This window comes from Stegodyphus dumicola, chromosome 1 (genome assembly GCF_044657685.1).
Source record: "Stegodyphus dumicola isolate Sdum_Otavi_A_Nest chromosome 1, ASM4465768v1".
NCBI lineage: Eukaryota > Metazoa > Arthropoda > Arachnida > Araneae > Eresidae > Stegodyphus > Stegodyphus dumicola.
The window spans coordinates 22634407-22660306 of NC_140768.1; the positions used below are offsets into that span (position 1 = coordinate 22634407).

Genomic DNA, 25900 nt, shown 5'->3' on the forward strand with positions numbered 1-25900 from the left:
AAACTCACCAGATTCCTAACGATTATTTCAGATCCTGCTTCAACAGCAAGATGAAGAGGGGTGAGTTGAGTAGAATCTTGTACTCTGGAATGGATATTGACATGAATACTCAACAAAAAGAGAACACTTTCAATGTCTTTCTTTTGAATAGCAATATGAAGGAAATTCCTCCCTTTATTATCATGCTGCAAAGAAAAGTATACAAATGAGATTTTAAATCTATTTTTTAACAAAACACGATAATAATATCTCAGTAGAGATTGTAACACTTCATGATAACCAAAATATTTAGATACTTATATGATTGTTGTTTTTAAAAACAGAATTTGAAGTAAATTCACTCCTGAAGATAACTCGTCACCCGAAATAGTTATAAATCAAAATAATTTTTCCCATAAGAATTCACATAAAATGAATTAATCCACAAATGGATTCCAAATGACTGCTAAAAAAAGTGTACTTTGTATTAAACTCACAATGCAAACTGATAGAATTCATTTAATCTAACATATTCACAGTATTAACATGTACAAAATATTAAACACAATACTAAACATATAAAAAAATAGAAAAACGAATTAAATTTTACTGTATTACAATACATACATGAGAGTTGAGAGCATTATTGAAAACAGTGAAGAAGCCAAAGGTGCAAATATTGTTTGAAAGGGAAATCATATGCCATAAAAATATTAAGTAACTGCTCTTTTTCTATCATTTTTTCTTTTGATATTGCTCACCTCTAATTAAGAATCACTGAGCCTCTGTCCCATCAAAAATTAGTCCATTATGATTTGTTTGTCTCTGCTTTAAAATATTGCTAAATTAGGGCATGGTATTGCAACTGCAAATTTTTATGCTACAATTTACTACTAATTTATCAGGATGATATTGTTTTATGAACCTTCACACCATATCCCATTTCATATACATTTTGCAAATTAAATAACGAAAAACATCTTCCTCTCAGTCTTCTTTCTCTGAAGGTACTTCCTCCACTGCATTAATTGCATTTTGGAGTACCATTTGTTGCTGTCTTACTTGTTCATTCCACCATTCATCATCTAAAAAATCTTTTGTTTGGAAAATTTGTTCAGGAACTGATCTGTTTGTGATCCAAAGTATTTGTGCACCAATGTTCCACTGCACTTAAGAAAGTATAACAATAAAAACTAGAACCATGCAAATGGCTAGAAAGACACCAACATGGATTGAAGAGGGGAAATTGAAGTTTAAATACACATTATACACATTTATTAGCAATTGGAATAATTTTACTAAAATATAAAGAATAAATAATGAGAGGAACAATATATAATAATAACTAAAATACAAAATACTGATCTTAAAACACGTACATTTTACTAGTATCATTTAAATATAAATAAATAACTAAAAGTAAGAAATTCCCTTACTTGTTCAGCAGCTCGAGGTTCACGAGAAAGAATTGCTTCTGCTGCTTTATTATTTTTTACCATCATAGCAGCAGCAAATGGTGTATAACCTTTCCTATCCCTTAAACTTAAATTTAAGGCTGGACATGACAACAACAAACTGATTATAACAGAGTTCTGATTAGCAATGGCAGTATGCAAAGGGGTTTTCATCTCAGCATCCTGGAAATAAATATGTATATTGATTTTAGAAAATTATTTAAAAACAGTGCTCTCAACATTAACTCAATTCATTAATACTAAAAATAAATAAATTATATCAAAGAAAAAAGTATGATTGATCTTTAGATTATGGTAACTTGGCGATTTTTTGGCGAAAATTTGGCGACCAACTCTCCTACAGCAACCCTCTATTTTTTTTTTTCCCGCCGCCATTTTGTCTTCACGAATTAAAGACATGTTTCTTTTCTTTTTATCTACTGAACACTTCTTCCAACAATCTACTAGCCGAATTACACTTATGCTAGAAATTTTATCTAACAAAACTGCTTAATCATGACAAATATTCACTGCAAAATTGGGAAAAAGTGCACAATACCATACTCCTTACGCGTTTTTCAAAATAACACATACACATAAACCATGTACACGTCGACTTATTTTTACTTAAAAAAAATATCCCAGAATTACACAAAAATGGCATTTCGCACACTCTTCACTATATCCATGTACACTGCTTTTTTCTCATAAATTAGAAAAATTTCACGAAAATACATGACAATTTTCTGAATCTTTAAACCCGGTAAAAAGAACATATATGAAATTACCTGATCGCAAAAAAGTATATACCCTTTCCAAATATGAACATTTCCACATATAAAATAAATAAAATATCCAAAAACTTTTACCTCTAAATCATCTATTATATTATAAATGTCACCAACGAATTCATACCGCAAGCATTACAAATACTTAGTGTCAAATATTTAAATTATTTCCATGCACGTTTACTTCAACTAAAACGTATACCAAATTCCTACAAACATAAAATTCACAAAATAACTATCATTTAATTAAAATATAATTAAATTAAAAAACACTACTTAGAATATAAATAAGCCCATACATTAAATTAATAAAAATTAGCTTACAATCCTAATTACTTTAAACTAAATCATTGCTAATAACAATTTTCCCAATAATACCAAATTACTTTACTTCCACTTTACATTTAGAACAATGCATAAAAATAATATCCTCAAATAATTAAAAACACTAACTTACCTAATCTTCTTCAGAATCTTGCTTACACGGTGGCTACACTTTTATTATGTATTCAATAAAATTATTGAACAATTTTTTCTGAGAATTTTTCCTCCACACTTCCACCGCTAAGTAAAAAGCAAAATTCTCTGTATCACAATGCCTTGGAATGGCGCTTTTTATAGCACTCCAAGTGCCCTCTATTGTATTGGTATGTGCACCTGTTTCCGGATCTTTAAAATAATATTTGTGGTTCACAGCAAGATGTTTAAAACCTTCATCTTCCAAACATTCATACGATTTTTCACTTTAGACAGCGCCATACAATCCCAAAATTATTCAACCCTACTTCACACAACACACAATGAAGCTTAATACAAAATAATATACAGCCACAGATATTTTTCCAAATTCCCCCCTTTTCCGATTAAAGAACCGTAATTCGTCCATTAATATCACATGACATATCCCATGATCTCTCATTTCCCTCACACAAAATAATGCATAATCGGAACTGAGTACTGCTCACATTATTACCAAAATCCCAGGTAGTAACCTTTATCGCCTCCAAAATGTCGCCAAACTACCAGTTACCATATTCTAAAGATCAGCCGAAAGTAATTATGTATAGAAAGGTAATCTAGCAATCGCTTTATTTAGCCGAAAACGGCAATTATAATTTGTGACAGAAGTTAAGCAACACTTGTGATCATCTTGATTTTTCAAGCTATTTTTATTATTAAGTCTTAAAGCAATGCTGATACGAAGACCATGCCAAATGTACTTCAAAAAGTGGCAAAACCAGACTGTGTGACACAATGGCAGCAGCTACATTGTTATATGAAAATATAGAAAGTAGTAGTTATTCCAATAGCCTCATATAAAGGATAGTTCAGCAAGGATAACAGAAAGGACTCAATTATTATGATGAAAGATGATCTAAACTTATGCATCAAGTTTCACACCTTTTGTAGGCAAAATGGAACAATCATTCACAGTGCTTTGGAAGTGTTCTGCTCATGATGTAGACCAAATAACAGTTTTTCACTTAGGGATACATATTTTCATTCTTTGAGGCATTATATGTCAACTGCTGTTACATTAGGAAACTTAAAAACAGAAATCATAATTAGAATTTTAGTCTTCAAAATATTGGAACTTTACCATTCAGAAAGCAAACAGCTGCATAGAAGGAACACATACAAAAGTTGCCTGATGCATATCAAGTACATTTATAAAAATTAGAATGCGTTATTTAGCAATTATTCCAATTCTTATTTTTTCCAAAGTTACAAAATTTAAATTATTCGTGAACTAAAATGTGACAAAAATGTGCTAAAAATGTGGCAAATTTTTTTATATATGAAATTAGCATTATTTTTTAACATGGGTTTTAATGTTCAAAACCCATGTTTACAGCAAACTTTTCATCAAGCTTGCTTTGTACAGTTATTAACTTATATTGATGCAGGAACATGAAAAATGTACAATGCCCTCGCCAGGATTGGAACTCTGGACCTCCCAAATATGCAAGGAAGGCATGTGGAAAGGAGGAAGAAAATATATACTCCTTTTAAAGAGCAACTGGGTATAAGGGGAGTTGCCAAATCCCGGTGTTGACGAATTATCATCCATCAACTTTTAGTTCGAGTGCCACTATAGAGCTTTTTAGAATTTTTTGTTGCCAGTAAACTGAAGAAAATCTGCACCCTCACCAGGATTTGAACACTGCACCCCTTGAATACGCATCGAGCATGCGCCATGAAGGAAATGCGGAAAGGAGGGAGAAAATACCTCATAACATATGCATTTCCCATTTTCTATTGAAAAGATAAATCAACAATGCTATAAATCCGAGCTTGTATTGCAATAATTTTATTTAATATAGTTGAAATTAATCAAATTTAGCTTTTTTTTTTTTTTTTTTCCTTTATCCGATATGCTTGAGAAACAAAGCTAGTTTTTTAATATCCAAAAAGATTTACAGTTTTCAGTTTTATGAATAAATCACATTTCACAAAATAGTATGATAAATTTAAAATCTTTTGAAATTACCAATCATTAAATGTTATGGCAAAAACAAACAGACATACATCAGGGATTAAAGTATTTTTAAATACATATATTAAACACAGGTTTTTAAAAAAACATACATTTAAAGTATTCAAGGATAATGTAATCTATTAAAGACATAAATAAAAATAAATTAGCACCTGCAGATTAACATCAGCACCATGTTCAAGTAACGTCTGAACAACTTGCTCTAACCCCCATGCACAGGATAAATGCAGAGGGCCTTGACCATCAAATGCTTCTTCCTCTCCATGGCCTTCAGGACTAGGCCTTCGTGGGCTATCCATATCACAGCCACTATTGCAAACACATATTGGATTTAGTAAAAATAAAAAATTAATAACAATATTTAGTGAGCCATTTAAAACAAATTTCATTCATTTAATTTACAGAATATCATGCAATATTTTTTTTTGGGGGGGGGGCATAGTAAAGTTATTCAAATTGAAATCTGATTAATCTTTACTATGCAACTTGGAATCAGCAATAAAAATGCATGCCTCAAAAAATACAATAAATTCTCATTGGTGGCATGTTCTTACAACACAGCCATTACCACCCAGAAACAGTTCTCGGTGATATACGATTATCTATGTAGAAGTTATTAAGAAGTATGTGAACAATGGGGTCCTTAAAATTACACACAAAGTTAAATCATTGTTCTCCCAAATAAACATCTCTATAAAGAGATTAAATTGTAATCTTTCAAATTTTAGAAACAGATATTTTTCTGCTCAGCGTCCAAGCTCATTCACTTTTAACAACACTACTAACAATCAACATATACTAATATATAATGTTTTCATAATCTAAATAATGAGTAAAACAAATTGCATGATTACCATCAATATTTAATCTGTGACAACTGAAAGTGCAATGACATTCAGCTACTTGCTCAATTACAAATTCTACATGTGAAAGTACAAAATTGATTCTCCTCCCTCCCCCCAAAAAAGGAAAGAAAGAAAAGAAACAATCAAAGCTGTCTCAAATCTCACACAATATTTTACTGATGATCTGTTGAAGGGTACTCCAGTTACAACATTAGTTATTTCTTATGGCAGAAGGGGGCATAACTATCGGCTTCTTTTATTTCATTAATTACAGCCCATCCAATACCACTCTAGTTATATCCCTTGTTTTACTTCCATAAAAAATTCAAATTACTATTAATTTTAAAAGACATACAAAAATAATATTCAGTAGAATACTCATAGTGTGGAAATATAAAAAATTTAATGAAACAGCATAATTCAAAAGACCCTTCCCAAAATAATCCTTATCATTTTTACTCAAAATTTTGAGGACCATTCAAACAAGTATTATAGCTAAAGTGGATTTTGAACAATATGAACAACCTGCCCGTGCCTCAAATCTGATAAAATATGTTAGAATTTAGACTATTACTTACTATTATTTTTTACAAGCAAGAAGAAAAATTGGTGAGAAATTAGCTGCAATGGATTCAACTGAGTTTCATCTCATTCAGTTTATCCTTAGAAAGAAATTAATGGTATTACTTAAAAACTGATATATGCATTAAATTAACTCTAAAACTAGAAAAATTTGATTGACTTTAGTTAGCTAAACTATTTCTTTATAAACATTTTTTGCAAAGAGCAAGGTTTCTTTGTGAAGTTACCTCCCAAGCATATAACTTTTATGATTAATTTATGAAGATCTGGTGACAGCATCACAAAATGCAAGAACAAATAGACTGCTTTACAGAATTTTTACAGTGAAAAGTTTCAAATGAAAATAAAACATTTAAAAATCCCTTATATTATTACAAATAGTCTTCAGAAATTAATTTTGAAATTATTAGTTACTCTAATAAAAATGAATTTATAGAACAAACATTTTTGGCAAAGAATCTAGTATTCTGGTCTTCGAGCCATTCAGTAAAAATATATAGGAAAATTTAACTCGAGATAATTACAAGTACTTTTAACTACTCTGTACTTGATTTGAAAATTTTGCATATACAAAACATTCAATTATAGCCTCAGTAATATCTCTGAGGGATGTTAAAATAATGAGCTAAAGCAAACAGCTACAAGAAGAGAAATAATGTAACATATTAAAATAGCCAGTTTTTATTATTTTAGAGAATATTCTATAAAACAATACCTTCTGATTAAAAAGCAGGCTACAGATTCATTATTTTCATCTAAGGCATGATGTAACAATGTTTGGTAACAACCACCAGGTCCTTTTCCCCAACAATTTGTATCACAGTTGTATTTAACCTAAGATAAAATTATTATTCATCAAAAGCAAACCAAAATCTGGACGCATAACCAATCTGAAAACACTTATCTAGTTTTAATTTACATCTCTAACTATAAAATACTCACTGAAAATAATTTTAATATAACAGAATTTAAATAATACTTACTAAAATAGATGCTACATCTTCTTGTCCACTTTCAAGTGCTAACCAGAGGACACTATTACCCTCTGCATCACAGACATTAACATCAGCACCAGAACGACAAAGTGCATCTACAACAGCTGGAAGGTGACGCTGAACAGCAAGTTGTAAAGGACTTTCATTTTCTCGTGTTCTGAAACAAACGTACTCAAATTATAAATATTATTAACAGTATGAATACTTACTATAAATTCAAATTCACAAGAAAAGTTTTATTATTCACAAGGAAGCTGAGATCGGTACAGATATCAACAGAAGGTACCAAATATAAAATGAAAAGTTATAATTTGTTAAGAGTTTTTTCTACCTACAATATTTTATTTAAAAAACATATTTAGTATCTTAAAAACATTCCTTTTGATTCTGTTTCTTTCATCAAAATATGATTCTGTTTCTTTCATCAAAATAAGATATCATCTTACTATAGATTTTGGAAAAAGGAAATATAATGGTTACACAAATATCAGTATTAAAAAACACATAATATTAAATCTCTGAATTAAAAATTAGCAGTCAAATCTTCACTTATTTGAATATTTTTGATTAATAAATAAAAAGAAATATTATTTAATGGGTATTAACACAGAAGTAGTTTTTCAAGTTTCCTAGAAATGGGGATTCTTTTTAAACAAAAAAAAAATAATAATTAAACAATCATGTTTCAAATACAGGTAGAAATACACTGTAACATGCTAATAAATAGGTGTTATTACATGCTTTACTGAATACAGTAATATTTGCAATTTCAAACAACAAACTACATAACTGGGAACACATAATATCAACTGCAATTCATTAATTGCATGACTATTTGGAGTAGATAAATATTTTAAGAAATTTCTTATTTAATAGGAATTTTTGAAAATAACATTTAAAAAAAAATTAGGAATATAATTTTATAACAATATTAACAAGATTCAATACTTGGGTATTAGCTGGCAACCAATGATACACAGCCAGCAATCTAGTGTTACCTTTTGGTAATGACAAATATTTTTGATATCAGCAGAACAAAACACATTTCTATTTCCAGCTAGGATTCTCTTATAATCACATTCCAAAATGCAACAGATTGTTAATCTCTGCAGCTTCTCTCTGTTTCATACAACTATTGACATTATATTTCCACTGAACATCTCCAATCATGTATAGTTTTGTTGCATCAGAACTGAAACATTTAAAATGAAAAGGCAAAATACCATATGTCTGGGACCTCCAGTAGCCAAGCAGTTAAGTCGCTGAAACTTGATAGTTCAGCTTGAGGTTCGAATCCTGCTATGGGCTGGCTGCATGGGCACTTTCATGGTTTTCCCCATGTGTAACAAATATACGAGTCAGTTTCCCTTAGAAAGACCTTCACAAAGACATCTTTCCCCTCAGGCAGATAGCAATCGAGGCTTTGCCAGAATCACATACACCTACACCATATGTCTGGAAATAATGAAATGATTCTTTTTCATTTCAAAGCAAATCTAATGAACTTATCATATAAAATGATGTAAAAATTCAAAAGATGAACAAGCACTGCCCTACTCCGTCCATGGAAAAGGGGTTTCCAAAAAATAATGCATTGCAGATATGCACATGCTCTAACTGGTCAGAAGTTGACAGTGGAATAATAAAAAAATATATATATCCATCCACAGCCTCACTTAGTCAAAGAAAATATCATTCTAGCAAAGTTTAGAAAAAACAGCTCCTAGGATTTCCTATAAGCTGCAATGCTCATACAAAAGTGAAGTCAAGAGTTGTACCATATCTGTTATAATAGCAGCTGCAATCTAATACCCAAAAGTAATTACTTTACGAATAGACAAAAAGTGAAACATTCTTTAAATGGGAAATATAGCTTTTCTATACAATTAATTTTTAGATAGATTCTATTTAAGAATACAGATTTCCAAGATATGAGCTTAGCACAACATATAAACTGATTTCGTCAAAAATAATAAATAAAAATTATCTCATTTTAACTGAATTTAATTAAATAGAAAACACAAGGCAAAACTTTGTTTAGCATTTAGTATTTCAAAATTTGGACAAGCAAATTATATAACAATTTTGAATTTAAGCAATAATATGGTTCATGTTTTGCCTCAGAGATGGAAGTAACTAAATCTTTAAAGATCATGCTGTTCTTTATTATTAACTCCCACTTCTTACCTGGCACTAAAATCAGCCCCATTTTCGAGCAGAAATAAAGCAGCTTCTTGATTCTGATTCAGGATAGCCTGATGCAGAAGCGTCAAACCTGCATCATCTGTAGTGTCAATATTAGCACCACCAGACAGAAGTTTCAAAGCAACTTTGAAAAGATTTAGTTCTAAAGCCAAGCTCAACGGAGTTTGACCTTTTGAATTTTTCACATTAAAATTTGGAACAACAACATTTGGTTCTGTACTGACTTGGGCAAAAGCTGAAAGATAAAACAAATTTTATAACATTTTAGTTAAATTTCATACATATACTTTAAAGTTTATACATAAATATGTAAACTATATGAAATATACCATACTGTAACAATAAATTTGTAATGCCTAAAAGAATAAAGAGATTAATAATTTAGAATACAAAATGCTTTCTTTAATAATGAAAACTTTCAACTCTTAACTTAATTAAGATGAACTAATAAGTATTGTTATACATTTAAAAGGTAATTAAATCCCAAAATCTAATTTTAATTATTAATTAAAAATATGAAATAACAAAAATTAAATCTGACTTCAAACTTAACAGTAACATAACTTTTTTCATATACTTAAAACAAGATAGTGAGGTCTAAGTGAGGTCATTTTGAAAGTTTAAACAAAGAGTTTAAAATGTGTATTAGCATACGAGAAAATTTTTAAGCAAATTATAAAGGTGAAAACTTACATTACAAATTTATCACATTACAAATTTTTGTGGTGAAAAAATAGATGGATATAATTATACTGACATTATTCTTATTGCTTTTTTATTTTCTTTTTCAAAGAACACAGTTCAGGCAGAAAAGGAAAAATGTTTATAAAATTATATTTTATTTCCAAAATGCAAATTTCATTGCAGTGCTAACCTCTTTAATTGAAATTATGGTATAATTTTTATAAATAAAAACTTTATGACTAGTTTAAAATTTATAAAGAATAAAACTACTTTCCGAAATGATAACATTCATATTTACAAGGGAAAGGAAATAATTGCAAAATTACATTTGTAATCAATAAAAGACTGTATAGTTGCCTCATGCTGTCCTAGTATAGCAAGATGTAATGGTGTTTGTAAATATATAACTTCATCATCATCTTCAAGAGTTACTTGCATGGTTGCAGGTGCTGTAGTTTGTGCATTCGGATTTGCACCTTTTTCAAGTAGTTTTGTTGTTAATTTAGACAATCCTTTAGAACAGGAAATATGAAGAGGTGCTTCTCCCTAGAATAAGATTTTAATGTAAAAAATGCTATATGGTGAATGCATTAACAACTCTAAAACAAATTTTAATGGAAAGAATATTACCTTATTATTAGTCAGGTTTGGTTTTGCTCCATGCACAGCCAAGAAAATACCAGCTTCCTCATTACCTGCTCTGCAGGCTAAATGTAATAATGTGTCTCCTATAAAAGGCATAAAATGATAATAATAATAAATGCTTTTTACTCACAACTTGAAGGAACTATAAAGATGAAACAAAATTTTAATATTTTGTCTGAAAATTTTTAATACAGTACAGTCTTTAATTCGGACATCCATAATTTGAAATGATCTATAATTCGGACCTCAAAGCTACAAACTTTCTGCGCATGCGTAAATGCATAATGCATTTATGCATGTGCATAATACCTTTATGCATGCGCATAATACGTTTACACATGCACGTTTAATGTATAACGGACAGTATAAGCTAGGTTAAAATTATCTAATTATCTATTTCAGTTAATGTTGCAGATTGTGTTGTTCCTTAATCTTCTAATTGGATCCGGCTTATTATTTTTTGCAGACTGTTAGAGCAATTTTATGAAAAGCTTGAACTTTCGATTATGTCAAAAAGAGTTTCTGATTCTGGAGCTGCCAAAGGATCTACAAAGCGAAAGCATGTTTTGATGTCCATCAAACAAGTAGAATTGCTGCAAAAAATGGATAAAAGCATGAAGAAAGTGACAGAGAGATTAGTGAAAACGAAAAAATTTCGATTGAAAAGTTAGTCGGTATTCTCGGCACAGTAATTACAAGGTTTCAACAGCGGAACTTTGTAACTGAACAAGAAATTATGTCTGTTTATAGAATTAAAGAGAAAGTATTAGCACATAAAACGAAGCAACTTAAACAACTTACATTGAAAGAAATGTTTAATAAAGTAAACAAATAAATATTAAGCTTTTTTTTTTTTTTTTTTTGTAAATTTTGATACCCTTTAGATCATAATTGCTCTTGATTTCATAAATTACAGTTTCATATTTTTAATTTTATTATTTCTGCATGCCATTTTACCAGATTTAAATTGATGATCTATAATCCGGAAAAACACCTAATCTGGAATCGCCGAAGTCCCGACGAGTCCGGATTAAAGACTTTGTACTGTAACATTAACAATTTGTTTTGTTTCAATTCTATGATCAGGATCAAAAGAAGAGCTCTCTTTTGAATTCATCTCGCAGTGTAATAAAAATGCCGACTTTTAAAAAGGGATTTGTTTAGAAGTAAAGCAATTCAGTCACAGTTTTTCACATCAGAAAGCACTTTCACAAAATCACAAAGCACTGTCATATACCATTATTGTTATTATTTGAAAAATCTATCACAAACTGAAAAATATGCTTATGTAGCCACATTGCAGAGTCCTATTCTAATAATTTATAAGAATTTGAAATTTTAATTCTCTGCACTAAAAATGTACTAAAAATAAAATAATTAAAAATGATCAATCGTAGTAGAAAACATATATTGTAAACTAAGATTTGAGAATATTTCTCTCCAATTTAACTTTTAATCGAGTTGTAAAAAGGAAGTTTTTGAAGGATATTAAAAAAAGAAATTTGATAAAGAATAACGAAATGAACGAACCACTATTTTAGTTTTTTATTTTGGTCTCTAAAATATGCACAGTGCACTATGCATTATGACAACATACTTTTATATGCATGGAGAGGCAAAATATCCCTTCAGTTTATTTTATTGCAATATCCGTATCATTGCAGAAACTTTAATCAAATATATGTCACGGAATTACCAGTAATGCACTTTTCATGCTAAATTACTATATTGTTCTAGGTGAAACAAAATGCATAATTTAATAATCAGATTTTGAAGTTGTACTATGGAATATATTACTCACCATTAAGAGGACAAACAGCATCAACACAACTGCCTCTCTTCACAAGTTTAGCTGCAAAACTGTTTTCATCATAACCACCAATACCAGCATCTAAAGCAAACCAAAGAACAGTCTGGCCATCAGCATTCTTTATTTCAAGATCCAAATGTGTATGCGCAAGTAACAAATCAAAGACAGGAAAATTATGAGCAGCCACTGCACGATGTAAACAAGTACTACAAAGGAAAAAAAATTATTAACCTTTTATGTAATATTTAACGATTTGTCGTTTATCTTGTTTGTACGATCAAGCAGTATACCACAGAATATTAGTAATAATTAATAAATGAAATAAATACTACTTATTCGTTTGAAGTACTGATAAAATGGGTCCTTTACTTAAAAATTTCATTAAAACAAAGTAGCAGACAACAAGAATTTCAACATGTGATTGATGAGAAAGAACAACCAGTAGCATAACTTTATTTTCGCAATTGGTGACTAATTTAAATTCAGAGACATTAACCAAATTTTTAAATGCTGATTCTAGACAAATGCTGTGACGTTCATAGGTAGATAAATTAATTTTACATAGCAATGTTGATTATGATGATTAATGATTTGTTAACCCTTTGACGCGCGCGATATTATTTTTATAATTTTTTTTAACTAAAAACTCTAGAAATTGAATATTATGAGCCTAGAGACAAATAATATATTTAATTAAAATTAAAAAAAATCTACTCTTGCCCACTGATCTGTGGGTGGTGGTCACACTGTGAAACCACCGCGCGGCTAGGAGTTGAAACTTACCGAGGTAAGTAGGAAAAAAAAACTTACCTTTCTCTGTGCGCGTTTTCAATAAATGACGAAATTTATGAATTTAAAACAGAATGCATGTAGGAATTGCATAATATATATATATATTTTACATTATTTTACAAAGTAAATCGTCAGAAAAAATTAAAAAATAAACATTTATGTAATTTTTCTATAGCAGTGAAAGTACCTACATAATAAGGACGTTTGGCTACATGGATTAAAAAACTCAGTACAATAAGGATAAAAAAAAGACTCAGTGTTTTTTTTTTTTTTTTTAATTTCAAAGAACAAATATTTTTTGTGACATTGTTCAAAGCATGTTTTGTCTTTTTGGTACATGCATGCCCACATTGCATGTTTCGCCACATGTATCTTCTTCTATGAGGTTTCTTCTTTGTGCTAGAAAATGTACACTTATTGGATCTAAATTTCACTGGTGTATGCCCAGCGTTATTTAGTTTCTTTTTATGTTAATGAGGAGGGGCTTAGTCTTTTTGGCTTTGATACGGATCATTCGTTTCCCTTTCATACTTATTTTATTCGTATTTCATCCCAAAATTTTCAGAAAATATTTTTAATTTAAATAAAACTTTATGCGATTTCTATTTTTAATTACAGCAAAGTATATGTACATTAAACTTAAACAACAGGAAAGAATTTATAAAATCACAATACTAGCTTGGGAAGCAAGTGTGTTGAAGTTGCTGGAAAAGAAAGACCTTTTTACTGAGCAGGTTGCATGTATTGTTTAGTAATAAAACAACTCTGTGATTTCAAAACCCCTTATCTATATCCAGGTAAAAATAAACATTCCTATTCGAGCAGCAAGCAAACGCCATTGTGAAGAGCAGTGGTTTCAAGGCGCGACCACCGAGCCTCTAGAGCATTGTGGCACAATGCTCTAGTGGGGCAGTGGTTGCGCCTTCAAACCACAAAGCAAATGCCATACATATAGAAAGTTGTTTTTATATATGCAGTTTAATTATTGCTATTTTTTATTGTTTATGATAGAAATCATGATGTGCGATGAATAACTTTTGAAATTTAAAGTTGTTTATATTAATAAAAGGAAGTTATTTTGTCTCATTGAAAATGAATTTTAAAAGGCATCCGATTTGAAGTACTAAGACCTAAAATATGTATGATTCTGAAGTCATTTTGTGTTATTTAGAGGTAAAAAATCAGTAATGAATTGATTTTCATTCAAAAATTTCAGAAGGAAGAGGAGAAAAAAATTCAAAAATTGGTGGTTTCAGAGTGTGACCACCGCGCATCAAAGGGTTAAAGAAATTAACTTTCAAAACAAATAAATAAAATTAAAGCAAATTCATTTAAACAAAAGATTACAAAATTTTCCCAGCAATCAAGCACTCAAACGCTAGGTATTCATTTGGAGATGATAGAATCTTAAATACCTTGACATTTTTGCACCACGAAATCAGCCCAGAATGCACCATTGGGAGAAGATCAAACCATGAACACACAGATGAAATGGACAGTCACAAACATATCACAACTTTGTTAAAGATTTTAATTTAGGTACATTCAAACCATTTAGCGGTTGATATGTTTTTCTTTGAGAAAGACTGTCACCTAAAAATAGGTATAAACAGTATATATGGTTCCTTTACATCAACAGTTAAAAAGTTGGAGGGCTAGTTTGTGTTTTTCTATGGAGCACAACCAAACTTCATTTCTTCTATAAAGGCTTGTTCCTCCCGCAGTGGCATAAGATGCCAGAAGGCAGAGATAGAAAATTTGCTGTTGTAATTGGGAAAATACATGGGAAAGCTGGCTCTGGTAACCATCACACCAAATGGATAATCGGATTAAAAACAGATAATAGGTTATTTCCAAACCCAATTCTTTTAGCCTTAATTAAAATCAATATTCTTAATATAAATATATATTTACATCAATAAATTCATTAATCATAACATTTCCCTAAAATCATATTTTCCAAATTTATAGCTTATAGATGATCAGAAATAAAGAATAAAAGCACAAGGAATCTGAAAGATGGTTCTTTCCTTCTAATGGGGTGCCAGTTATAAATGTGTAATAAATATTATAGCCTATTTATATCATATCACAAATACAATGACTACTTTGCAATGACAATACTTTGTAATGATGTTCTTTTGAACAAAGTGGGAAGAATAAACGTCAATTTAGCGTAACCCAACAGCTTTCAAGTGCATGGTCACATCAAGACAGAATTCAAAAAATGGTAAATGGCAACAATAAGAAAAAGTTTTAAATGAAAACAAATTTCAGAAAAACACAGTATAGAAGCAACATTTTAAAAGATGTTGAAGAGGGCAGACAGTGAAGGATAAGCGTCAATGATAACGCAGAGGTTCTGTAGATGTTTTATCTCGGACTTCAGGCTTTTACACTACTGGCAATTCTTTCTTTTTATAATATGAGTAATAAAATGTGAATGCATTTTAGCAACAAAGTTTCCTGTTATAATACTAACACACATATCTTCACTGTACTGTTTGTTTTAAAGGAGAACAATAAAATATTTAAGAAGTTAACAATGCTTAGATTTATGACAGCTAACAATGTTTAGATTTATGGCAGTAGGTTGTATCAGTAATTTTCCCTGCTAAATTTTTAGTTGCTTTTTAGTTCAAAGATTAATATTGTTTTTAGGAAAGAAACTATTGTATGCTAGTGAACCACTGCAAAACAAGAAATAAATGTCAGTGTGGATCTATTTACCATCATGTTGATTCCTACCTAATCAAATCCATATGTTGTTGATGGCATGAGAAGACAAAAATGTTTTCGGAAATACTAAATAAAATCAGTAGCTTTATGCCTCTTGTGTAACTGAAATTATCTGGCAAAATCCATTTTGTATTTTCATATTTCCATTTAATCCGAATTTAATTAGATTAGTCATTCTATTTTTATCCACTGAACTAAAATAAGTTTATACAGTGGGTGTCTGGGCTGATTGTCCTATCCAAGTGCAACAGGTGAGTCACTTTTCGAATGTTAATTAGTATATAAAATATAAGAGTTCTTTTCTACAGAAATTAACCCTCTGGCTGCTCATTCCGCGATTTCCACAGGCAACTCAAATGTAGCAAATTCTGCTCATCCCGCAATTTCCGCGGGCATGTGTTTTTCTTCCTTTATTGAGGAGCACATCCCGTTTTTTCCACGTTTAACCTCTGAAATAACTTAATAATAGTACTAGACATTTAATTTACGTTTTGGCCAACAGATATCATCAGTTGTCCACTAAATTGCGGCGTTTGAAGGCACGTGGTATTACCGCTCAAACTCCATGTTTTGCCGCTTTTTTCTTTCAGAAATGGCTGCTAGAAAACATTCAGCGATTATCTTGTTTATTTAATTAAATTATTGAATTATTAATTAGATTTATTGATTAGATTGATTATTAATTAGATTTATTGATTAGATTAATAATTAGATTGATTATTAATTAGATTTATTGAATCTGGGGTAAAGACTGTGAAGTTGGACTTTGCCTTGAACCCTGTTTTGAATTCTATCATGCTAAACTGCATTTCTAAGATATTTTTTCCTCAGTGCTTTATATTTTCTTAAATTTTATACATTTTATTTTTTATATTATGCAATGAATAGAAATTAACTGTAATTCGACTGAAAACTATTTTAAAAAAAAATTTTTTAGTGAAAACATCTGAAACTGGTTTTTCTGGCAACTTAATTTCTCATGATAAAAATCTATATAAAAAAATATTTTCTAGAAAGGAAAACTGCATTTTTCAATTCTCCAATATATATGGATTTAAAATATTTTAAAAAAATTACACAATTTTTGAAGCGATTTTGGTCTAAAAATTGAGCAGTCAGAGGGTTAAATACCAGTGACAGATGGTAATAATGAGAATCCAGGAATAACTAGTGATAAGAAGTGACTAAATGAGAATGATTAATAGTACAAAAAGTTGAATCAACCTATAATAGGAAGTGGAAGGTTTCATACAGTTTCATACAAATTTAGATTAGTTAGTTGAGAATAATAATAGGAAGGAAGAATTGAGAATTAATTAAATCTGTAATAAACAGAATTTAAGTCAGAAAAATAATGATTATGCTGTAAATAGTAATTGAAATCAAAGGGGAAAAAACTGCATTACAAACATAAAAGAAGTAGAAAGGAATGAAGCATGCAGCAATTCTCAGGAGCCAACCACCCAAGCAGCAACCATGTTATTGGTGCATTAAGGAGAAATACAAATTAAGGTATAAGTTTAACTGTTTTGTTAAAAAAATATTTATTTCTTTGAATAGTAAGAATAGCATATACATCTGTCCATCAGAGTTTCTCCATTTTGTAATTGATGTAGATTATTACTGATTAGAGGGATTAATTTGGAAAGCTAATTCCTTCTGAAAATACCTTCTAATTCTCTCATTGCATGGACTATGTGATGAATGATATTGTCGGATTGACTCTTTGCTGTCATGCTTTTTTTATTTTTGAACAGTTTGTTTTTAGGAAATTTGGGACATCCATGATATGAAGCTAGATGTTCTCTAAAACAATTTATACAGGTAGTAGGATTATTTATTTCGCCTTTATAGAGGCGAAGATCCAATTTAACAATTCTTCAGCATTTGACATAATGAATTAATTTTTCTATAAAATGATATAGATCATTACATTTATAATTTCATATACACTTTGAATATTAGCTATTGGAGAAAGTTGAACCTGAAAATGTGGTATCAAGAGTTTTAGTTTGATTTTTGGTGAGCTGGACTTTATGTACATGAAGTCCTTTACTGGTTAAAAATTCAGGTAATTTCTGCTTTATCTGTGTAAACAGGTCATCCCTTGAAAATAACTTTGTTATGCCATTTCTGTTTGTGATTTACTAGATAGTGTTCAAATTTTTTAGATTAAAATAGTTCTTACAAATAAGTTCAAAATAAGCTAAGTTCAAAGCTAAGCAAAGTAAGTTCAAAATATGTTCCTGGTAAATGTTAGGCATTAAAATCACCAGGAAAAAATTTTAAAAATTAAGTAAACACCATAAGAAAAATTTTTTTTAAATTAAGTAAAATTGTCAAGAACAAATTTTTAAAATGCAAGATTAACTCAGTTGAGAAATTTGGCTTTAGTCATTTCGAAGATAGTTTAAATATACTCGATGAAAATAATTCCATTTGGAGTTTCACCAATTCCATTTGGAGTTTTACCAATAATTTTACCAATTTACCTTAATTCATTTTCATAATATGTGAGTAAATAATGGGCTATGTTGCTGATTTTTGCTGTTGTATTTGGAATGTCTTTGCTAATATCCATTATCATATCATTATTATTAGAAGATAGTTAGGTTATCTTGATTAGTTGCAGTGCCATAGGATAAATCAGTTTTTTGCAGAAAGGTAATTTGCAACCTTTTTATTAAGTTTTTGTTTCGCATTTTCGTTAGGTTAGAAAATCTTTTCGGAACTGCATGGGAGTTTTCCCCATTATTATCAAAATATCAAATTTTCTCTTAATATAAAGTTTCACATTAGCAGAGTCGTCTAAATTTGGGACTAAGTCACTTGGTCTAGAAGTAAAGAACTTGTATTTACCTCAGAGGAACTCAACTGTTTGGCATATCCTTGCGATATTGTCATACAGAATCGACATCAGAATGTCTTTCAACGTATGACACGTATTGCACATTCAGTTTCAGACATATCAGTTTTGAATTCTTGAATTTCCTTTGCAGTAGCATCAGTGTCTATGTTTCAGATAATTCGGCTACAATTGATGTAGTCATCTTATTGCAGACAGGTATCAGCTCATTTCAATAGAGTTTATCAGCAAAAATAGCTTTGCTCATCACCAACTGGACTGATTCAAAGCCCATTAAAAGCTTAGAGAATTACATCTTCACCCACAATGGCTTAAGGCAGAAACACAAAACTACTTTTGTAACAAGTAACCAATGGTTTTAGAATGAGAGATCTTATTATTTTTGTAAAGCTATACACATTGGTAGGTTTGTCATCTAGTTAAGATTTTGCATGAAAATTTATGGCTGGTACTAAAAAATGAAAAGAAGAGAACCCAAAAGACTATAATTTTATAATATAATAAAAATTTTAAAAACTTAACAAATGGGTGCAATGAAATATAATTCGCAGAAAATGAATAATAAGAAGTGAGATTTTTTTAACAAGAAGTAAAAAGAAAAAATATATTTGACAGGAAGTAAATACACTTTACATAAAGGATGTTGTACCACACTGAAATGATTAAAAGTTATATAAATAGGAATGATGATATTCTGAATAACAATGAAAATGCTACTAAACAGCTTTTTTTCCTACTGAATATGATAAATAATTATTGGCATAATATGTGACAAGTTTCTTTCAGGTGAATATTCTTGTTAAGATGACCACATGTGGTCTTCTTAAAACTCCATTTTTTCTACTTGTGGTCATCTTAATACTCTCTTCTGTACAGTCATCTAAAAAAGGTCATGTAAGAAAAGTGATGCTATGCTAATGCCTATGTTTATTTAGGTTATCAGAAATACTTCACATACTCAGAGGTGCCATGAGAAGTTTTACTGTGCATCATTTTCAATATTGTTCTGATAGTGAATAATGCACCTTTTGACAATGAAAGGTTGAACTCATTTTCATAAAAATCATATTCTATTAAACCCATGTGTTCAATTCTAAATACTTTTGAAATATTTAAAAACATTTTTAAAAACCCTGCACCAATTCTCATCTAAAAAGCTACTTATATTTTAATTAAAATGTACCTAAATCAAACATATTTCTTTTGTTGTCAGATTTGCCTTAGCTTTCATTTAACAAATGAAATTCATATTTACATATCGGATATAGAATTTGTTCATACTTCTGCAAATTCTGTTTCAATAAATGCTATGTATAAAGAACATTTCTGAAAAGAAATCAGTCCATTTGAAATTTTTTCTTTTCAAAATATTATTTTAGTTCTTAATTCATTTCTAAATAAATATTATTGCATGCCAAAATGTTTAAAAAGTATAATGCAGGGTGTCCAAAATATAAACAGATTTGGCATTAATTTATATGACACACACTATGCAGTATGATATTTCTTTACTGCAGTTACTAATTCTGATATAGCCTTAGACTATTGTTATGGATACATTTTTAATAGCATAGCATACAGTATAATGGTATGATTCGTTAGTTTTCAAACATGCTTTTACATAAGTCTAAAAGAAATCCAATGACCTACAGTTCTAGCTTTGTGAAAACAAATGAATGGCTTGTCAGGGAATATGAATGCTTAACACTTAATGCATAACTGCTAAAAAATACAGCAGTAGTTCATTTTCATGGAAGATTATGCAAGCAGGTCAATCAGACAATCGATCTAAAGGGAAAATACTTAGTTTCCTATATTGGGAATTGATAACAGCACTTCATTCTACTCTTATTTTTCAGACACTCTGCATAGTTGATACACTAAAATTTACTTTGTAAACTTTTAATAAAGATACTCACTTTCCATTTATGTCTTGCAGATTTGGATCAGCAGCATTCTGTAAAAGTTTTGAAGCAATTTTAGTCATTCCTGTAGTTACTTCAGCTGCAACATCTTTAGGTTTAAAACTGGCAACTAAGTGCAAAGGAGTTGCTTTCTCAGATGGTGTTGCCAAGTTTACTGAAGCTCTGTTTTCAATAAGAAATAATGCAGAAAATTCATCCTCTAAAAATATATATAAATAACTATAATTATAATAATAATTTTTTGAAAGATTATTATTTTTATAAATATTTCTTAATGTTATAAAATTTATTTACTCTATTAATAATTTAACATACAGGGAATTCAAATATGACCTGGTCAAGTCCAATTATTAAAGTGGAATGGTTGCATACTTAAAACCATTATCAGTATAAAGTCTTGAACAGCTTTAATGATGGAATTATTGTCCTCTAAATGATGTTCTATTAAGTCTTGTTTTAACCTTGAATATATGAGGGCTAAATATTAACCGAAATAGAAACACAGCAGCATGTTACATCTGCTTATGATATAACATGTGTCATTAACTACTATATTAACTGAGAACTTGGTCAAATTTTAGGAATTTGACATATTTTTTCCCACTAAAACTTTAATCCTTTATTTGAGACTGAAGCAATTCCTTATTACTCATCAGCCTCTCAAGTACTACACCAAACTGCACCGCACCGTTGATAACATACGAGAGCTGGAATATCCATGGTCAATTACTGTATTGCAGAAATTATCATATAAAAAATTCAAGAACTCAGGTCATAGATGAATGCCCTTGTAAATATGACTAGCTCAGATCAACATATTTTTTTTTTACTTCTAATGCTTAAAAGTTTTATATTTGCAAATAGCCTAGAACCCTAAAATATTAGAATACATTATAATGTTAGTGTTATAATAACCTAGTTGTACAGATTTGTCAAATTATAGGTCACCAATGCCAGATGGTGCACTGGTCACTTTCATTTTTAAAACTCTCAGAAACAGTGGCTAAGGTGACCATTAATCTAGTATTTTAGGATTTTTGCTACTATTATCAATGAAATTCTGAGAACAAGCTTACCTAATATATACGAGAAAGTGTTATTGCATAGAAAACTATTATTAATTATCAATGCTTATTATTTTTTCTAAAGACCCTTGTAACATAAACATCCATCTATATTTTACCTAATTTCATTGAATAAAATACTCACAGAAATCATTAAATTGATTCTTTAGAAAGTTTTACATGTGGTTATAATCCTAGCTATAATGCAGTTAAGCCTCAGCAGAGAGCAACACAAACCTCAAATTTTCCATGTAAGATATGAATTCCTGTCAAAACAAAAGGAACTAATAAAGCAGTTGTGCCCTTTGCGGTACAAAGAATAAAATCAGTCATTCTTGATGGTTAGCAAACAAACTACTCTTCAAACAAAAAGTGCTGTTTACTTTCAAATGTCCCACACTAAATAATTTTGTTATACTTGATTTATATCCAATATTTTAAGACTAAAATTAAATAAATTATAAAAGTTGAATTTTTTTTAAATGTGCACACATGTGTAAAATTAAAATTAACATATTTAGCATATGGACAAAGAAATTAATATATTTGGTCTGGTCAAATGAAAAGATCGTGAGAGTCACAAGAAAGTATGTATGCATTCCAGTTAAAAATAATTACTGAAGGCTTCAGGCAATGGTCTCACTTCTGTGATAATCGGGGTTTATATAAAAAAGTGGACGTGAAGAGACACTAGTCTGTCAGAGTCATGCGATTCAGGATTCAAGTGGAAAAGTCAACCTTTGATATGCTTCTTCAAAGAACCAACAAACAGTATCACAATGTGAAAATCTATACTGTAAGGTACATATTGGAAATTTCACTTCCACTGAAATTTTGTCAGATGAGTTTCTGTTTCACAAAAAATATATGGCTAAATAACTAATAATACTATATAACAACACAATATTGGAGTTCAATATCCTGATCAATTTATTTCTGATAACAATATGCAATCTTTGCAGTATTTTAAAATACGTTTTCTTTGAGGAAATATTAAACTATGCTAATGAGTATCACACCTCCTTGATTAAAGAACACAGAAAAACCTTCCCAGTCTGTGACAGTGCTCTGAATTTACTAATACTGAAAATATCAGTTTGCTTTTACTGCAGATTCATTCATTTTGTTTCTGGTTCAAAAAGAAAGTGTAACATTACTTATTATTATTCAGAATTTATATAATTTTTATTTTTTTTTTTTTTTAATTTCCTTATGATGGACATCCCACTGCTTATTATTATACCTAATACAACTTTCAACAAGTTTTCATAATTCTGAAAAGATATGCATGATCCATACATATACAATTTTTTGAAACACAAAATAGTCCATACATATGTAAATATCCTCTTATAAATATTAACTGACTTGTTACCTTTTAGCTGATAAAAAGCAAATGACTGTATGCTGTTTGCTTACTAAAAAACTTTGCAATTGAAAGTTATTTTGATGTAGCAAAGTTATTACACACACAACTGCCATCTGAATGTAGACATACCAGTGCTTTACACTATTACTGCACATGGTCACTCCTTACTGCATGATATCATAAACTTGTTTCTCTCTCACAATGACTAATAAAGTCAACACAAGAAAAATGACTGTATATTCCATATATTCATAAGAAACATTTACAACTTCTCCCTCACATCCCATTTTCATTCATTCAAAGCGAACTGTAACATTTTAACTTCAACTAACGTTAAAATTTACTGCTTTCTTTAGGTAAAATATTAGACAATAAATAACAAGTATATGACAATTTTTCTCCTCTTCAAATCAAAAAATATTCTTTTAATTAATATGATATATACCTCTATCTATTGAAAATGCATTAAAATACTTGAAAGTTGTGCAAAAAAATAACATTTTGATAAACTAGGAAATATAATAAAATATCAAAAATTACATATACTGAAGTGCCACTGAATTATGGATAGCAAGTCAAAAGTGTGTTGGGCCTTCTCTGGCTGTGATAACGGCTGCCATATGATAAGGCATAGATTCTGCAAGTTCGCATTCCATTGGAAAGGCTTGTCAAACATCGGATAGAGCTGTCCATAATTCAGGAAAGGTTGCTAGTGTTGTATGATGTGGTTTCACACCCTTATTCAAAACATCCAAAAGATACTTAGAAGGATTTAAGTCAGAGCTTCTAGGTAGCCAATTCATGACACAGAAGTCACAGGAATGCTCATCTAACTAGGCAGTAGCCAACTGGAACCTGCAAGAATGCAGTTTTCTTGCTGGAATGCTCCATTTCCATGTGAATGACAGGACAACATAAATAAATGATGATGAGCACCCAGCAACTTTATGTATCGAATCATATTGAGGGAGGCTGGTACAAGTACCAAAGATCTCATACACTGCTAAGAGAAAACACCCAGATCATGATTGAGCTGCCATGGTCTTACCAACCTGGCATGCAGGATCTATGGCTGCATGAGCCTGATGCCATATTTTCAGCCTCCTGTCACTGTTAAGTAGTCAGAATTGAGATCTTTACATCATGCTACTCATTTCCAGGCCTCTAGAGTCCATTCTCTGTGTTCTCTTGCCCAACCAAGACTTGCAGCTTGAGGGCATGCAATGGTACACTTGTGGGTCTACGGCTCCTGAAGCCCATATGGTGAAGCAAGCAGTGCATGATCCATTTTCTGACTATGTGACTGCCGCACTTATTCAGCTGGATGGTGACTTAAGCAAATGTTTGGCTTTGCTGGCTATGTACAATATGGTTGAGTTCTTTCCCACCACTCTCGTTCAAGGCTAATCATCCTCTGCAATTTAGCCAATTGCTAGTTTTCCCCCTTCATTTGTGTATTCTCGGTATACTCTTGACACTGTCGACCTTGAAAATCCTAGCCCTTTGATGATTTCAGAAATTAAATGGCCCATGCATTGAGTACCTACTCTCTGTCTGCAATCAAAAGTGTCTAAATCAGAAGTTTTATCCATACTAGCAATTGAAATGCAATTGAACAACAATCATCATTCTAACTATATATGCAGTTATCATAACTATAAAGCTAAATATTAGTTTCACATAATTATTAGTAAACATAAAAAGAGCAGAATGCTAAAAATTTGCATAACCATGTCTATCCTTAATTCCGTGACACTTCAGTGTACATAAATTTTCTTCACTACAAAACCTTATCAAATATTTAAAAAATACGTGATTATATAATGAAATATTGTTAAATAATATAAGTTAGATCAATGGACAAATAAATTAAATATTTTTTAATAATCTACATTCTAAAATAATCTACATTTCTAAAATTTGAATGCTAATTACTAATCCACGTGAAGTTTAAAAATAACTTCCATTAAATATAAATTTGTATGATAATATATTATAAAAACCATTAATGAAACAATTATTCTTATTGATACTCTGCAATTCTAAAATTCAGATGCAGCTAATTAATTTACCTTAATTTCAAATTAGCTTTCATTTATCTAATGAAATATTTATGTTTGTATGGCATTTTACATACCTGACTTTACATATCTGACTACTTTTTCAAACATTAAAATTTTAAAAATTCAGTTTTTGTGCAGTCACTATTTATTTAAAAAGCAATAAAGAAATAATACTTATTTTGTGACATAAAAGTCAAGGTGATGCCAAATGGATATACTTCAATATTACAGTAAGATTTAATATCATAAAATTAATGATTATCATCATAAAACCTTACATGACATTTCATTTTTAGTTTATATAATTTTTAATTCTCTAGTTCTGAAAAGTAAAGGAAATTCTTTATGTAATGAGAAATATATAATTAATTGCATTGTATTATTCATCACAATATTTTAATCTCTCACTCAACATTTAATGTAATATTAAAGATTACTAAGATAAAAAGTAACCTTTTCCAAATGCATATTATCTATAAGTAAACAGGAAGTGAAACATAGCAATGTAAAATTTAAAACTGGATAAGAAAAGGCAATCTTATTTAGACATTATTTGATCAAAACCCTATCGACTTTAAGAGCAATTAGATACAGGTCC

At 29.9% G+C, this 25900-nt stretch overlaps 1 protein-coding gene across 1 annotated transcript in view; it reads right to left on the reverse strand.

The window, feature by feature from the left end:
* Nucleotides 1–25900, reverse strand: part of LOC118188283 (ankyrin repeat and FYVE domain-containing protein 1) — a 61890-nt gene that overhangs the window by 17323 nt on the left and 18667 nt on the right. Inside the window, exons 8-17 of the mRNA XM_035358695.2 lie at nucleotides 20801–21005; nucleotides 12476–12690; nucleotides 10660–10757; nucleotides 10356–10575; nucleotides 9328–9580; nucleotides 7129–7297; nucleotides 6861–6979; nucleotides 4871–5027; nucleotides 1416–1616; nucleotides 9–185 (exon numbers count right to left, since the gene is read on the reverse strand). Of these exons, the coding sequence (XP_035214586.1) occupies nucleotides 9–185; nucleotides 1416–1616; nucleotides 4871–5027; nucleotides 6861–6979; nucleotides 7129–7297; nucleotides 9328–9580; nucleotides 10356–10575; nucleotides 10660–10757; nucleotides 12476–12690; nucleotides 20801–21005 (1814 nt within the window). The remainder of the gene's footprint in view (nucleotides 1–8; nucleotides 186–1415; nucleotides 1617–4870; nucleotides 5028–6860; nucleotides 6980–7128; nucleotides 7298–9327; nucleotides 9581–10355; nucleotides 10576–10659; nucleotides 10758–12475; nucleotides 12691–20800; nucleotides 21006–25900) is intronic.